Consider the following 17,839-nt stretch of genomic DNA (forward strand, 5'->3'; position numbering starts at 1 on the left):
AAGGTTTTGAGTCCCAGACAGGCTAAAAGAATATTTTTTCCCTGGTTCTTTGACAAACCTTACAAAATATAAATCATTATTGTAAGATTAGATACAACCACACTGGCCCATGGGCAGTATGTTTTCTGTGGCATGGGCTACTAAAACTTTAGTGGAAACATGTGTGTTAAGTTTTATCATCATATGTATCCAAACAAAACATTTCAGAAAACAATAACATTGACAAAATTTGATGTGTTACTTTGACAGATTAATAAAAAGAAAATGCCATTAAAGGTAAGGAAATAGTGAATTTGAAGATTATAGAAATAGTTTTGGTCATGATCTTGTGTAGATTTACAATCAACTGTAGCTTGGGTCTATTTTGCAACCCCATCCAGTGACAGTGAATTTATTAGGTTATTTTTGAATCACTAAAATTTCCCTTATATTCATTGAAAATTGAAAATACAACTTGATTGTCAGGAAATTTGTACGCATTTTGCCAAACCAACATCCGTGTTGGTGTAATCTAAGATTTCAAGCTTTGGTGTAATTTTGTGCTTTGGTGTAATTTTGTACAAAAATGTTTCCTTTTTCATTACCTAGCCAATGTTATATGCATTGAGTCTGAAGAATTTTCAATCATTGATATATATTGAGGCATTTTCTACTCGATGTTTTGTAAAGGCCATAACAGAGATTATTATGATAGCTACAAATGAGAAAAGTAAATAAAAACAGAATACCGGCTTGCAGAAACATTTCCTCATGGGGGTAATCCAGTAAAAACCACAGTAAACCAGTACTGGTTCCAGAGGGGTAAGAAACTCTTCTGCGTACAATTTTGACTTAAAATGCTTAAGAACATATTTTAAGCTGTCTATTTTTAAACTCATCATATACCTATTTGCAGTCCTAAAGCCCTAGTTGCACATTAAAAATTATAATAGGTGCAAAACATCTGTACCCTAAATAGTTTTACCATAGACTAAACCATCACAAGGATAATTAACAACCTAAGGGAGTGTGTTTTATCTATGGTTTTACTTAAATTTAAAACTGTACTGTCCTAGTGACTAATCCAATGGAAATATAATCATCACTAACCTCTAACTCAGAAAAGGTGAAATTGCATATTTGCATAGAAAAACAAATAACTATAGTTCGGCCGCTTAGAAAACGACCTGCGCGCTAATGCTAAACCAATGCTGAAGGAGGTCGTTTTCTAAGCGGCCGACCTATACCTCTGAAATTAGGTCTTGACACAACCTGTCAGCAGTAATAGTAGCTTTTTGTAAGTCATTTGTTATTTGACTGTATTCCTATGACAATAGGTAGCCTACCTAGACTGCTAAGGTGATTGCCCGACACCTTTCTAAAAGGCAATTACGATAGTTTAACTAGGGTATTAAAACAAAATGATACTTTCATTATTATATCCATGAGGAGCGAGCTGGTCAAGTGGTAGTGCGGGACTTCAGTCCCTGAGACCCCGGGTTTAAATCCCGCCCAATAACCAATGGATTTTATCCAAGTGATAATGCCACGACCCCTGCTAGTCCTGAGGCAATGTAGAAAACAATTCTGGACTAGAACCTGGAAGCAAAAGGCCTAAAAATTTGAAAAAAATATGATGTAGGCTACATAAAAAGTTATATAGATTTGTTTAAGACACTTTTTGTAAAAATTAAAGTCTTAGTTTATACTTTTGGTTTAGTTTTTACTCAGGGGAACCATCGACCCCATCTTTAATGGCCCAAACCCCATAATGGGAATTATCAGAGCGTGCTCATTCCCCAACTTAAGTGAGCATTTCTGTAAGCCAATTCGAGTTGTACCTTTGAGTTAGTTACAGGGTCAGACTGTGTCGGTGATTCAGCCATGTTATGACGGACAAGTGTTGCCAATAGCACACCATGTGGTAGCAGAGGGGTTGGCACTACTGTCTATCAAGACTGGGCACGACGACTGCAGGTTGGTGCGAGACTCACAGTCCAAACTGACAACACTGAATTGTGTGCAGGGCATGAAGGTAAGGAGTACTCCGGGCATTAAAATGTGTAAAAACATTCTCATCTAATTTTGTTATAGGGATTTTGCTTGAAGCATTTTAGAAATTTCCACATACAAAAAACAGTTTTACGAGCAAGAATAAAAGGCTTCTAAATAAGAAAGTCTACACACTGTTAGTGACAGTAAAATATTCTAATTTTTGTATACAGTAATAAGCTAATGTAAACTTGTGCTAGGGCGAACTCTTCCTATTAGGTTAATTTGCAAACAAAAACAAAAGCCAAACCCTTTTGCAATGTAACTTAATTGTTTATGAAATATTTTTGGGGGGCAGACTTCCGGAGAGAACCTACCATATATTATCGGATGAAATATTAGCTTGATATTGGTATCGGATATAGATTTTACATGATATAAATATTGATTAGGCCTATGTTTTTCAAGAAGACTTTTGTCCACTGTGCTGCGGCAGTTTATGCTTTGAAGAATGTAACATTTAAGAAAAAATACAATATTTTGTGTAATTTAAAAATAAACTTACAAAAACATTTTCTTGTACCCTATTTGTATTTTTTATTTCATGACTTTCATATATTAATCTAACCTAAAAGCTAAACCCCGCAACACACTTTAAAAAAGTGGTTGATTGTACTCTACAAGATAAGTCCCATAGGAGAAGATCAATATTTACATTCAATATTCAAATCGGTTTATATCAAACTAATATTTCATCCCATAATATTCTATCATAGGTTCTCTGCAGAACTGTAGGTACCCTTTTTTCGGTTCAAGGTATCTCAAAATAAATTCATTATACCAGACCTAAGTATATATTTATGTGCCCAGCCCTACAATGTTTGTGTATGATATCCCTTGGCCTATCGACTGGAGATCAAAGGGAAAAACAGGTTACCATAGTCAAAAGGATCTCATGGTTCACTGACCTGGGATTTGATGGAGAATGAGGACCTGTGAATGAGGGTGCACAATAAGCTGTTCCAGCTGCGATGCAATCCCATGGTAACTTGTAACTAAGCCTGGCCCTCTTTAAAAAAACAAAAAAACCTAAGTATATGTGTTCAACATTCTCACAAAGGGAGTTTTGAATGAAAGTATAGAGTATGAAGTACAGAATTTAGGACAAGATATGAACAACTGGATGAAAGAGTGTGTCCTAATTTTACAAGATTCTAATACATCCAAAGACTTTTTTGACGACTTGCTTATCAAACAATTTTAGTAAAGAGTATTTTAGTAATAAATCTCGGATTATTGTGAATTTTGGTCAAATATGGTACCGTACCTATATTGTTGTATATTAAATAAGGGTGATTCAAAAACTAAACAAATACTGTGCAAGTTTGAGTTTTTAAAGCGCAGAGCCTAATTTTCTTGATAGTTTTGATTTTGAACACGTTAATAGTATTATTATTTGTAAATATAATTTATTTCAGGCCCGTAATTCCTTTTGGAACCTACACAAACCGGAATTAAGAAAAATAAAGGGATTTGATGGCATTACAACAAACAATGTGATAGAACTGCTGAATAATCATAACGTTGAAAACAGGGGTTTGAAGTCTTACAAGAAAATGGTTGTGAGGTAGTATTTTTTTTATAACAAAATTGTACGAGTAGCTAAATGATGTATGTATTCTTGTGGAAAATGCCTATGCAAACTAAGTTCATCTAGTAATAAATTTTGTATTTTAACATTTTTTTGTTGATTGAAAAACTTATTAACCGATCAGGACTAACTTATTGTAACTTTTTAAGAAGTGCTTACAGTAACTTATGGTTTGATTTTCTAAATGAATGAATCTTAAGAACACAGCCTATACAGGAATAATTTATGTTTTAACATGATGAATACTCTAAAAATCAGCCCAGAAGCATCAGCACAGACAATGAAGCAATGTTTGGTCCTAGTAACCTGTACTGCAATATAGCACAGTCTAAACCTGAAGACCACTATACTGTAGTTAGGGTGCGCTCTACCTCAGCTCGGATTTCTCAGTGGTACGATGTTGCAACACCGATGTTATAGCACTGAACGAACAGCGCCATGAAGAGCGCTTGTAAGCCTTTTGAATCTGGGTGATTACATCGTTAGGCATATCCTTAAACTTTTTAGTAAACTAAGTTTAACTGCAGATTCTTGTTTTTAAGAATCTACCGCACGTCTCCCGTGTTTTATTTTTTCTCTAAAATTTATTTTTTGTTGTTTTTAAAACAAACCTTTTAGTGTCACATCAAATACCTGAATAAAAATTTTCAAACGCCAGAGACTCGCAATATTATTTAAGAAACTATGACACCAAGATCTTTTAAATCGGTATACAATTTGTGCTACAAACAGTAACCAAAACCCTTGGCCCTTGCATCTGCGCGTGCCAAACAACCAGCACACTTAAGTGCGACAGTAAGTTTTTTTTCTAATGTCCCATGTAATGAAAATATCTCTTGATTCAACGTTACAAAAACACTTGATAGAATTAGAGCGGTCGGTTACGGTAGTCCTAAGTTTAACTGCTTAACTCTTCTTAATACCAAGTTTCAATTTTCATTATAAGTATTACATAGGTACCGTACTCATTAATTTGGCGATTAAAATGTTGTCACTAGCTTGGATAGATTTTCTGGGGTTATGATTCTAAAAGTTACATTTTTGCCATAGCAAGTTAGAATCGATACTAAACAAGAAATCAAAACCTCTGGCTCAAACTCAAGTTCTGGTACCGAACGTCTCATGGCCAATCAGCGGATGCGTCCTGGCTTCCATCTTTCAAGAAACAGGTCTGTACATACCATCACTTTATGTAGAGTCTTTCAGTAACTTAAACACCTTTTTGTCAAAGTGTAAGTAAATAAAATGTCAACTCCGGTGAAATCTGTCAGCATTAAAATTTTAATCAGCCTATTGAGTGTTTCAAATGAGGAATTTAGTCTAAAGTACCACCCTGTAGGCCTAGATGAATAAAACATAAAAAAATACTTTAAATTAAGGGCAACATTAAGGCCAAAGCTATATAGTAGAGTTAAAGCTTTTATTCTTTAAATGCTGCTACTGTACATGAGATTCTAGAAGAGTATGTTTAACAATTCAAACAATAGCCTTCAGTAGTTTAGTTAAAACAGCTACGTAGGCTACACTAAGATTTACACATGCCGACACACCGAGGTGCATATTTAAAGGCAAAGTTAGCGTAAGTGTTATGGAAATATTATGTATATGTAAATATGTATTAAATATGTAACTATAGGTACCTCGTTTTGTTGCTTGCCGCTATCATTTTTGTCATCTTGTTGCCGTTTCTCATTTTTGTTTTGTTTAGGCTAACTGATTCATTGTTTTTCACTCAACATTATTGTATAGGCCTACCTTATACATAACTAGCTTTAAGCAAGTATTGTATACCGGTATTGCACTAAATTGTAGGCCTACCAAATATCAAAACGGAGCTGTCTGTTGGAATGTAAAATAAATAATTAAATAAAATAAATAAGTACCGTACCGTAGCCTAAGTGAAGAATGGGTTTTTGATGAATAAAATATTAGGGTAGCCTCATTGCTAGATCAGCTGTTTTCTTTGCCAGAGAATGCTTATTTGCTTAATGAACAAATGGGTCCAGTTTCTAGCAATAAAAAAGCTCTTCGCTTTTACTTAGCCTGTAGGCCTACTACAAATAAATGTAAAATCCTATGGAGCACTAGCCACTCATTTTAAAACACTATTGCCAAAGTTTCTAACTTAAACTTTAAGTAGACCTATTTTAATTAAAAGGTAAAAAACAAACTCTTTGAAATATTATTTTATTATAAAAGTTTTAAATGACAAGTATTAAACTGGGTTTAAATTAAATGATGTCTGAGAACCACGATACAACTTTGAACAAAAGCTACAATAGAATTTTATAGAAAACTGAGATAAAAACAGAAGTACCGGTAGGCCTATAAGTCAGACTTATTTTAATAAGCCTAAACTTAATAACTTTTCCTACAACTTACTGTTGTTAAAGATAGGTTACTGAGCTTGAATTTATACTCACAAAGCTTATCAGGACCTAAATCACAGACATTTCAAAATTCAAACAAAACGCTCAACCCAGCACCATTTCAGTATCAGATTTGTTTGAAAACTTTAAATTAAATACTACTGTGTTGGGGCTAGTCACATCAGCTACCATGATTTCAGAGCCATTTTCCAGTCCCAATTCTGCAACTGTCTTCTTCAGGTTATCCCTTGTTTGAGCCTCAATACTTGCAACGTGTGGTAAATATAGAGTTCTGTTCTTCCCGTTGATGTAAGCAGTAATTCCAGGACTCTTCATTTGATAAGTAGGATCATCACAAAGAAGATCTATTAGCTCCTGAAGTTTGATATCTCCATTCTTTATTTCAAGGCACTTGGCAATATTGCTGCACGCCAGGCAATCTTCTTTCTTCTCCGCTGCATATGTGTAGGTATAAATACCGTCGACATCGTTGAAGACCATGTAGTTGTTGATCGGCATGCAACAACTTGTGGCAATTTTGAATACTTCAGTCACACAGGCACCAGCAATAACAGCGTTTGTAGAAGACACAGCTGGTATGATATTCTTTACTACACCTTGAACTAATCTGTAGGTAACACCACTGATGTTGAATTGACTTGCACGTTCATAAGACTTCTCATATATCCAATTGATGTGGTTAGGGTCATCCCCATCGATGGTAACATCAAAAGGGTTCTCCTTTGGCCACTGTATAACCTTAACGTATTCAATACAATGTTCCGGGAGTCTGGGCGTGTTAGCTATTGTACACAAAGGATATGTAACCTGTGGAGGGTACAGATCCAGGGTGCATTCGATGCAAGCAGTTATTCCAGGAAGTATAACTCTAGCATTACCTTTGAATCCCTCAGTTCCACCATCCACTAGCGGGATCAGTGAGGATTGATCGAGATCTCCATTTTCATCGTAGGACAGGAGAGATATTACCATTCCGTTAATCCATCTACGAGCAACAACTGAATCAAGACCAGAAATGATAATATGGAATTGTCTGTAGAAAGATTCGTCATAGTCTTGAATTTTCTTGAAGTGCGGAACAACATTACAACCGGGAACTCTTTTGTTAATGAATTCGGCAGCAACCTCTGCTTTGGATGATCCAATATCTTTCCTCCTGAATAGGAATTGACGGTTCAAGTTTGACAGGTCAATTGTGTCCATATCAATTACATGTATCTCTCTAAACCCCATTAAAGCTAAATCCTTGAGAAGTTCACAGCCTAATCCGCCGGCGCCGATAACTAACAGTTTGCAAGAGGTACCAATAAAATTTAGATTTTCTGGCGAAGGTTCAAAATCTGGATGACAAAAAGGGCCAGATCTCTCTAGCACTTTCTTGAGATGACTCCAACGCCTTTGCATATTGTCTGGACTATTTGAAACCACTTCCATTTTCAGTATTAACTTGAACTATTAACAAAATGAATTAATTTACATTTACTTTCATGACAAACATAACCTACACATAAACTTCACAAACTTGATCACACACAGACTCAGACTCAGACAGTACCTATTCACACTTCACAGAGACAGACGACAGCGGACGGACAGACAAGAGAGTTGAGTTTTTTACTGTAATAAATTGCAATATCAATATGGCATTGGCAATGGCACTGGCAGTACTTAGTGGCAGTGGGAGTGGGCAATGAGTGAGGCAGTGTTGCCGTTATATAGTCTGAGAATCCAGTATCATAAAATGTCCCTAATATTACTACATTTTCCCGTTTATTAGGTAGAATTACCCAAATAAAATTTTCAGTCCAGATAAATTACAAAGTGTTCATTTCATGTAATTCATTTCTGAGTTTTGATCCGCATTATGACATGACTAAGTATTTTCAAATAAATGGATAGATTTTAGAAGTAAGTTACAGTAACTTGGACTTGGAAACTTCTTTTTCTAAAATCAGTTCAGAATTTAGACAAAAATTCAGGGCTTTTAAAAATAAAATAGTTTTTCTAGCCATTCTGCCTCCTGAGAAGGTGCTGTGGAAGTCGACAATAGAATTTTAATACTTTTTAAACATCTTGTTGTCAAAAGTATAATACTTTTGACAACAAGATGTTTAAAGCTCTTTGGCTTTGAAACCAATTATAAAACTAAAAGAATGTCTTTAAATAGAATGTTATTCTTTTTCGAACATAATAATGCTGCCGATGATTTATAACGTCTTGTTTTTTAGCCTAATTTGCATAACTTAATTTAATAAAACAACCTTTTTTGAGACAAAACGAAAATAAGTAAAGACACCATTGATTGGCGTGTGATGTACTTCACAACTACAAAGTTGTAATTTTTCTATTTCCATTACCTTAAGATTCTGTCTGAAATTCCCCAGTCGGCTTTTAATTACCAATGAAAAAATTCCCGTTATATTAAAATTACCCGCACTACTAAAATACCCGGAAAGAGGGCAATTGCTCGACTTTTTTTACTACTGCTAGATAACGAGTCGAGTCAGTGTTGCCAGTTTCTAAAACTAGATATCGTACCAACTGCTTAAAGCTGAACTGTCGAATATAACAAAATAGTATTTACCCAATATACAGGGTTATTACAAATGATGTTCATGATTTCATACATACGTAAAATATAGTTTTATTTGTTATACAAAGAAATAAAATGGTTACAACTTTTGAAAAACTCAAAAAGTTTCGACACAGATACACAGAACTGTAAATGCTCGATACGGGAACCCCTTGTGGTAAGACAGATGTCAATAATGTAGTCAAGCTCTTGCTAGACTTTGAAAAGTGTGTCTAGGTCTATTGTTTCGATAGCATTGGTAATCCGTTGCTGGATCTCAAGTATGCTATCTGATAATGGTGGTGTGTACGCCTTATCTTTGATGTATCCCCACACAAAAAATCAGGGGGTGATGTCCGGAGATCGTATAGGCCAGTTCAGGGGTGTGTCATTATTCGGACCACCGAGCTCGTTCCATATCTCAGGCAGCACATTGTTAAGTTCAGCGCTACTACAAGTAACTTTCAAATGCAGCCATTTCTCTTAAATTTCAAGTGTCACTTGCCAATATAGTGGTTACTAGGAGGTTTAATCGTTAAACCTGGTTCTAAAGTGTCGTTGCACACTAATAACAGATTGGTTAATGTAATATTCCAACTGGCAAAAATCTTTCCTGCCTTCAAATTCAGCCATTACACAATACTTACAACAATTGACTTGACAAACAGCTGATATGCACCCAAACCAATGTAAATGAAACTTTGTGAGTTTTCCTTTCCAATGGTACCAACTAAAATAGTCTTGAAACAAATTAACCCAGTAATATTTATAATCAAAATCAGGAACATCATTTGTAATAGCCCTGTATTATAAGATGGATTTCCAAACAACGAAAATTACGCAGTTTCTAATTTTATTTTCCTTCCTTAGTTTCTTAGGACAAGAAGCAGCTTTAGTACTTGAAACTGTGCCGACATATACACTAAGCATTATGTTTTTTTTTTCAAATTTTGGAATTATTTATCTCAAGTAAAATTATAGTTTTTGCAATGTATATTTTTTAGGCACCTTAGGTGGCGTCCTAATCGGCTGATGCCCAGTTGCACCGATGGTTAAAGGAATTTGCAAGGGTCGACAAAGTACTCCCTCCCAAGAGTGACCCTTGGATGATCCTTCCCCTCCTCGGACGCTTTTATATACCTATCCCCTCTTTTACGTTCCATCGTATATAGTCTGCGCTAAATATTTACTATATATAGGGAACTAGCATATATATAACCCTTTCTTTGGTACGGGGTAAAGAGTAACAAACATTACAAACACATAGGCTGATATCAACACACCATGTAAGTTTGCCATAAAACGTTTATCCTCTTTGTCTTGAAATATACGCACTGAGCGAGCCTTTCAAGACCGGAAAATGCCGCGCGTCTGCGCATGCGCAAGTAAGCGTTATTCGTATCACTTGTAACAGCTGCAGCTGTTTCAGAAAATCACACTAGTATCTTCACTGCAACTCTTGCAACAATCTACTTGAAACTGGAACGGTTCTCCCGCGCTTAACTCCAAACCATTTAATTACTGTAACTGAATGAAGAATTTTACAGATTATGTTTATGTATGTGTTCCTTTACTTACTGTAACCTCTGGCACCTCCTTTATTTTATAAAACAAATTTTAAGTAACTTGGGTGGGCTACGTTACCGTTATCATCTATTCATCTATCTTCAATTGTACCCAAACATGTTTTCTAAAAGAGAAGATCCCAATTCTCATTTCATTTTTAATGGTCTAAGCTTTTTGAGAATTATTCATTATTGGAATCTTGCTTACAATGAAATTTATAACAAAATGTAAATGTTCAACAACGCTAATACATAATAATTTATTTTATTCACTAGCGCTTTCAGAAACTAGGTTTCCATTCAAAAGCGCTAGTGAATAAAACCAATTATTTTATTGGCCTTGCCTTGTTGAACATAGCTGGCTTATTAATTGGAATCCTTCTGTACTTCTCGTCCATAAACTAAAAATAAACTTTTCCACATAAACTACAAAGTACTCCGGTGTTATTGATGTCTTCCATTATCGTATTTCTCAGAATTTTCGCATTGAAGAAGGAGCACATCATCGATAATAAATGACCTCTGCAGTCCGCAACACAGCAGCAATCAAAATCTATCAATAACATTAACCCCAACTTCAACTCAGACATAACTCGATCATAACATAAAGAATAACAAACGATATGAATAATAATTATGAGGAACTAGTTGCAGTTGCAGTGCAGTCAAGATAAATACTACGACAACGACGCTAGTTAGTGGTTAGTGACTGTGACTTTCTGAAATAGCTGCTGCTACGCCACCAGTTACTAGCGCATGCGCAGAAGCGCGGCATTTTCCGGTCTTGAAAGGCTCGCTTTACTGAATTGTATTTTTTGTAAACCTAACCTAACCGTTTACAAGTACCGTAACCGTACTCGTACTAACTATGTTTAACAACATTTCAATGGGATGGGAGGGCGAAAGGGATCTTTGACCATCGGTGCAACTGGGCAACTACCTTCCAATCTCATTGATTGATAATTATTATTGATAGACTAGCAACAGTGCCCGTTGTGGTTAAATACAACGGTCTCTAGTAAAATAATGGTTATGAAATCCATGCACAACTTTACTCACTAATATTAATGGTACAGATTAAGCACATAACATTAGATAATTATATTATGCATACTGGTAAACCAATTATTGCCATCTATAACAATTATTAGTTTTTCTTTTCCGAGTCGGGTTAGCTCTTTTACCCAACCGATTTTCATTATTTTGGCCTTAAACTAAAGGTATGGACGTACCACAGATTTTCCATAAAGCATCGGCATTCATTTTGACGTATATTTTGAAAGAATTTAAATTTTATTATTTTAATTTTTCACTTTAATTAAAGTTGTATTCCAGCAGTTCTATATGTTACCCCTATATGTTTTGGTTTAAAAACCTTTAGTGAAATACCAGCTTTCATTTGAGCTATTGATTATTAAGATCGGACTACCTAAAACACACTGCTGAATCACAAATCAACAATAATTACAATCGTTTTAGTACTTATCTGCAATCAATGATACGTAACTCTATTTTTATTTGAGTTATTTTAATATGTCTTGGTCTTAAAATACTTCATAGGCTTTCACTTGAGATATTGATAGTTTTAAACAGTTAAGTTTAAGATACTGTATCGCTCAATCAGAAAATATAAATTTGATTATATCTTGGATATGGAATTTAGTTTTAGATATATTTACTTAATTCTAATTACGTTATTCTATTTGTTTTGACCTAAGAACCTTCTGTGAAATACCAGCATCCATTTGATTTATAGATTATTAAAATCGGATGTACCTAAAGCACACAGCTAAATGACGTACAACACAAATTGTTCAAAAAATGTAGTTATTTATCATTGATTTATAGTCAAACGATCTTGCTTGCAACCTCAACAGTAACTGTCGACTATGACGGGTTTAACCTAGTAAATCTTTTAAAAAATCAAACTTTTATGATTATTTGCAAATTTACACAAATTAGGCTTTCCAATGACCTATTATTTAATTAAATCGGTTCAGTAGAACTGTAGATTTAATTGTACAAAGTTTAACAACAACATCTCTAATTCAGTATTTTCTCACCACTATAAATTGGGTGGTTGCTTAACGTTTTTGCAAATAACTTTGAAACGGTGAGGAAATCGACCAAAGTGGAAGGTGATATTCTGAAAGAGAATAAAATTTCCTACAAATTACTAATATGTGTTTTTGAAAATACTCAATAAAGGCAGCCTAAAGTTGGCTACAAATATAAACTTGGAAATATAAACTTGGAAAAAATGAGTTTTAAATGTATTATTGTTTATTTTTATTTTTTCACCTCAAATATCTAATAAAATCAAACTTTCATAATTATTTGCAAATTTACACAAATTAGGCTTTCCAACGACCCATTAAGTAACAAAATTGGTCCGGTAGAAGTCTAGATTTAGTTGTACAAAGCTTAACAAAAATATCTCTAATTCAGTATTTTCTCACTACTATAAATTTGGAGATCACTTAGATTATTGCCAATAACTTTTAAATGGTGAGGAAATCGACCAACGTGGATGGGATATTCTGAAAGAGAATACAATTTACTACAAACAACTATTATGCATTTCTTGTAAATGCTTAATAAAGGCAGCCAAAAGCTGGCTACAAATAGAAACTTGAAAACAGAAACTTGAAAAAGCAGTTTTTAATGTATTTTTGTTAATTTTACTTTTTTACCACAAAGATATAATAAAATCACACTTTCATAATTATTTGCAAATCTACATGAGTTGGGCTTTCCAATGACACATTAATTAACAAAATCGGTCCAGTAGAAGTCTAGATTTAGTTGTACAAAGTTTAACAAAAATATCCCTAACTCAGTATTTTCTCTTTACTATAAATTCGGAGGTTGCCTAGCTTTTTTGCAAATAACTTTTAAATGGTGAGGAAATCGACTAAAGTGGAAGGTGATATTCTGAAAGAGAATAAAATTTCCTACAAATTGATACCATACACTTCTTGGAAACACTCAAAAAAGGCCGCAAAAAGTCGCACCCAATTAAAAAGTGTGAAAAACACCGTTTTCAATGTATTTCTTATGGAAAACATGTTTTTTTAAAGATTTTCACCATAAATCATAACAAAAACAAACTTTCATAATTATTTGCAAATCTACACGACTTGAGCTTTCCAACGACCCATTATTTAATAAAATCGGTCCAGTATAACTCTAGATTTAGTTGTACAAAGATTTTCAAAACTGAATTATATATAGAATAGATTATGCATAAATACCCATTGAATAACCAGTCATAATTATTATGGTTTTATTGTAAAATTTTATTATTTACCAGATCATGTCAAATGTTTATTATCAATTGCATAAGCCATAACACACTGACAGAAACACCATTTCAATCCCAAGTGTTTGATTAATATTTTAATTAAAGTGTGAATAATTTCTACCACGATAAATGATCATGATTCACGTTTAAAATACAGCACAATATTTCAACCATGTACCAATATTTTTCCATGGAAGTTCTTTATTCAAATAAATTCACATGTAAAAACTGTAAACTTAAAATACACTGTTTGTTTTTCAGAGATGGGCAACCCTGAAATTTTGAGGGGGGAAAACATTGAGAAGCAAATACAATCTAATAATGATTTTCAAACCAATGTCTCAATATCAGGTAATGATAGTAAAGAACCCTTGCTTATATCTCTTCATTCCACAAACCTATGCGGAAACCTGTCTGACAATTTTATCCCAGCAAGAGAACTCTTAATCCCATCTGGAGAGGATTGTTCGAGGACAATAAGTTCTTCAAACCCAGTAAATGATTCACATGAAGTTGATTCATCCCAACTAGTTGTGTCTTCTGGCATTCTACTAGAGAGTAAACTATCTCAACATCAAATTTCAATTCCTTCGGAAATTCAATCATGCAAGGTTAATTGTGCTGTTACAACAAATGAAGTTGACATACTGGTAACCAAGAATGACCATGAACTGGACATCTACCAAGTTTTTGATAATGTTGTAAATAGTGACAAAGTTGAAACATCATCGATGGAGGTTCAGTCTTTATTATCAGATCTATGTCAACATATAGAAGATATTAAAGACGTCATTAATTCCTATATGTCTTCGTTCTACACCCAAGAAGAGGAACATGACAACTACCCAAATGTGTACACACCTCAAAAAGAAGTTGCTGCTTATTTTGTTGAATGTTTATCGAAGGAAAACAGTAGTGATCAAATAGTAACTGGTGCATTCTATGAAAAAGAGTTATCTGGAGTTGATCAAACTGATGTCTTGCAGAATGTAGTTGAAAATCATATCATTTACGAGAATGAAGATGAAACCCCCAGTTACTGCTATTGGAATGAAACCAATCTAGAGAATGATCTTGTAGCTAACATAGGCGTAGCCGATTTAAACAAATCAGAAGAAGTCAAAACGAGTGCCATAGTGGCAACAGAATTTGTCGAAAAAACATGGACAGAGTTCATAAATAATGTCGAAACACACGCTGTTCTTGAAGATTTAGTAAATCAAAACGAAACAACAAAATCTGCGCACGAAATGCCAAACTACATGAATGGTTTCTGGGCTAACATGTACGACCATTGTATCTTCCAGGAAGCTGAACATGTTGTTTATACTCTTGACAGTCTTCTGAAGAATGGGATTTTTCCTTTGGATGAAGCCAATAACGCTGCATACATACCTTGCAAGATTGTGGAGCTTGACGATGAAGAGGATTTTACTGTGATTGAAGAAGAAGCATACAAACAAGATGGCTCAGACAGAAGTTTAACAAAGAATAAAGAACATCAAGCGAATCGTCAGGATGGATTATATGATAATGTAAATTATAATGCTCATGACAATCTCCTGATGAATGACATTTTTCGTTTGGTTGATGCCAGAAAGACTGCAGACATGTCTTGCAGAATTGTGGAGTTTGATGAAGATAAGCATTTTACTGTGTTAGAAGAAAAGGCACAAAAACAAGACAACGGTTTAGCAAGGAATAACGAACATCAAGCGAATCATCAGGGTGGATCATATGATTGTACAAACGAAAATCCTCATAATCTTGACAGTCTGTTGATGAATGAAATTTTTCCTTTGGATGAAGCAAAAAAGGCTGCAGACCTCCCTTACACATTTGTGGAGATCGATGAAGAAAGGCATTTTACTGTGATAGAAGAAAAGGCACAAAAACAAGACAACGGTTTAACAAGGAATAACGAACATCAAGCGAATCATCAGGGTGGATCATATGATTGTACAAACGAAAATCCTCATAATCTTGACAGTCTGTTGATGAATGGAATTTATCCTTTGGATGAAGCCAAAAAGGCTGCAGACCTCCCTTGCACATTTGTGGAGATTGATGAAGAAAGGCATTTTACTGTGATAGAAGAAAAGGCACAAAAACAAGACAACGGTTTAACAAGGAATAACAAACATCAAGCGAATCATCAGGGTGGATCATATGATTGTACAAACGAAAATCCTCACAATCTTGACAGTCCGTTGATAAATGGAATTTTTCCTTTGAATGAAGCCAAGAATGCTGCAGACATCTTTTGCAGAATTGTGGAGTTTGATGAAGAAAGGTATTTTACTATATTAGAAGAAAAGGTGCAAAATCAAGACAGCAGTTTAATAAGGAATAACAATCAAGCAAATCATCAGGATGAAATACAAGGAACTAATGATAAAAATGGAACTATTACGTCAGATGGAACTGAAGCAGAAGAAACTATCTTGGGAAACAAAAACAAAGGGATGCACTCTGAGCCATTTTTCCATCAGGAAAAAGTAAATGTGAATGAAGTAGAATCGTCTAGGGAACCTGACTATAAAGTAGTTCTGGAATCTGTTAACCACCAAGGAAAGGTAGATTTCTTGACACAAACAGTAACGGAGATAAAAGAAAAAGACAAAAACGAAACTTACTATGGTATAGTTCGGAAAGAACAGCCGGACCAAGACTGTGCGGATGGGCAAAATATATCAGCATTAGACATAAGTTATGAAAAGGTAAACATACAAAATACCGGTAATCTAGACGAAGAAAATCCTGTTTCGGGATATTCCATGTTCGAGAGGATCAAGGAATTGAACAACGCTGGTATATCAAATTCTTCTTTTCTTTTTTCATCACCTACTACTGAACTCAACTTGACAAATCCCAACATTAGCAGGAAGTAAAGTTTTGTTTGTGACTGTATAAAGAATTAAAATATTGACCAGGCATGTATTCTTTGATCTTTCAGTGCTTAATTCATAAATGTTCTAACTAAAATTTAAGTCATCTTTTTTTTAGTATAATGGTTTATTTGTTTACCAAGTTCCAGCATGATGTTTGTAGAGTATTTGGTGTTTTGAGGCATATTTGCATCCATCTCGGAAACATCAAATTCTTTGTGGAGTAACTACAAAATCACTTAAGTGATGTTTGAAATAGTAAGGTTAGTTTTTTAAAGGACACACATCGACCTAATAAAAGAGTTACTGGCAGTTGATGGAGGAAAGTATATACAATAGAGAAAAACTTACATGAGGGAAATAACCTAAGCGAGGATACCTTGAGACCCAAGTGTCCTCATGAGTCAGCCATCTTGGGAAAGCCAGAAGTCACTTTGCATTAGAGCATTGATGACTTTTTCTAATGATGTTGTTTACATCGATAGTAGGTGACCGATGTTTTCGGCCACATATTCATATTTAGATATCCATGTTTTCCATTACTGGAGAATACAAAAAGCAGACAAAAACTATTAAAAACCATCGATGTTTTAGTCCCAACAACATCGATGTTTTCGCAACTATGTTATCGGTACATGGGGGGTTGACCTATCGATGCTCATCCCTACTTTGAATATTGTCTCTCTTGCGGCAAGGGTATGGCAGTAAATTTCAATGGCGGAATTTAATTAGTATGATTAGGTAAGCTAGAATTTAGGTATTGTGAAAATGTTTGATTATAGAAAGATTTAACAGAGCCAGTTTTGTAACTGATATTTTACCATAGACTAACTCGAAGCTCGTTTTTCGTGTCTAGTTCATGTTCGGCGACACTGGTGGCTAGTTACTACAAAAATTTTATTTCTATTATTTTAGAGTTAATTTCATGATTAGTGCTTTACTGTTTCGTTATAACTTACAACTAGAGGATGAGTTATTGTTTATGATTATGTAATTTTCTTTGGCTAAACGGGGTTTTAAAAGACTGAAATAGCAAGAAACAAAACACAAGTGCACCGGACAGAACTAACAATAAAATTGGCTTCAGCTGTTCCATAAGGGTGGGAAATATACTAAGGGAGTATGTTTTATCTAAGATTTTACTGATTCCATCTTAAGTCCCGGAAAGACAAAATATCAAGTTTAAGATTTGAGTACATGTGTTATAACTTATAACTGCTAGGAACTATTTTCTTGACTTAGTTGTGTATGTGGGTTTACTTCCTTCATGCATTAAAAAGAATATTGTACCACAACAATGGTGAGAAAAGTTTTCATAATTGAACAAACATTGACAACACTCAAGAAATCTACAAATTGAATGTGCTACTTTAGGTGTCCATTCAAAACTTGAAACTAAACTCCCTGAGGTTTAAAACCCACACATGATATAATGTACAAATCAATTGACCGTGTAGGCAAATAGTTTTCAATTTTTTTTGGAGGAAAAGTTTTTCCT

General features: G+C 34.4%; 2 protein-coding genes across 2 annotated transcripts; one reads left to right on the forward strand and one right to left on the reverse strand.

Annotated features, from left to right (window-relative positions):
* The first annotated feature begins 206 nt into the window (after nucleotides 1-206).
* Nucleotides 207-16,344, forward strand: LOC128997580 (uncharacterized). Its single transcript, XM_054423219.1, has 5 exons — nucleotides 207-276; nucleotides 1,838-2,014; nucleotides 3,450-3,598; nucleotides 4,673-4,791; nucleotides 13,715-16,344. The coding sequence occupies exons 1-5, from the start codon at nucleotides 265-267 to the stop codon at nucleotides 16,342-16,344; spliced, it is 3,087 nt and encodes a 1,028-aa protein (XP_054279194.1). The 5' UTR covers nucleotides 207-264.
* On the reverse strand, nucleotides 5,834-7,569 carry LOC128996969 (NEDD8-activating enzyme E1 catalytic subunit-like). Its single transcript, XM_054422534.1, has one exon. The coding sequence runs from the start codon at nucleotides 7,444-7,446 to the stop codon at nucleotides 6,097-6,099; it is 1,350 nt and encodes a 449-aa protein (XP_054278509.1). The 5' UTR covers nucleotides 7,447-7,569; the 3' UTR covers nucleotides 5,834-6,096.
* Nucleotides 16,345-17,839: the final 1,495 nt, after the last annotated feature.

Source organism: Macrosteles quadrilineatus, unplaced genomic scaffold, assembly GCF_028750875.1.
Source record: "Macrosteles quadrilineatus isolate MER2022 unplaced genomic scaffold, UCM_ALF_1.0 Scaffold_6__1_contigs__length_79288215, whole genome shotgun sequence".
In the NCBI taxonomy this organism is placed as follows: Eukaryota; Metazoa; Arthropoda; class Insecta; order Hemiptera; family Cicadellidae; genus Macrosteles; species Macrosteles quadrilineatus.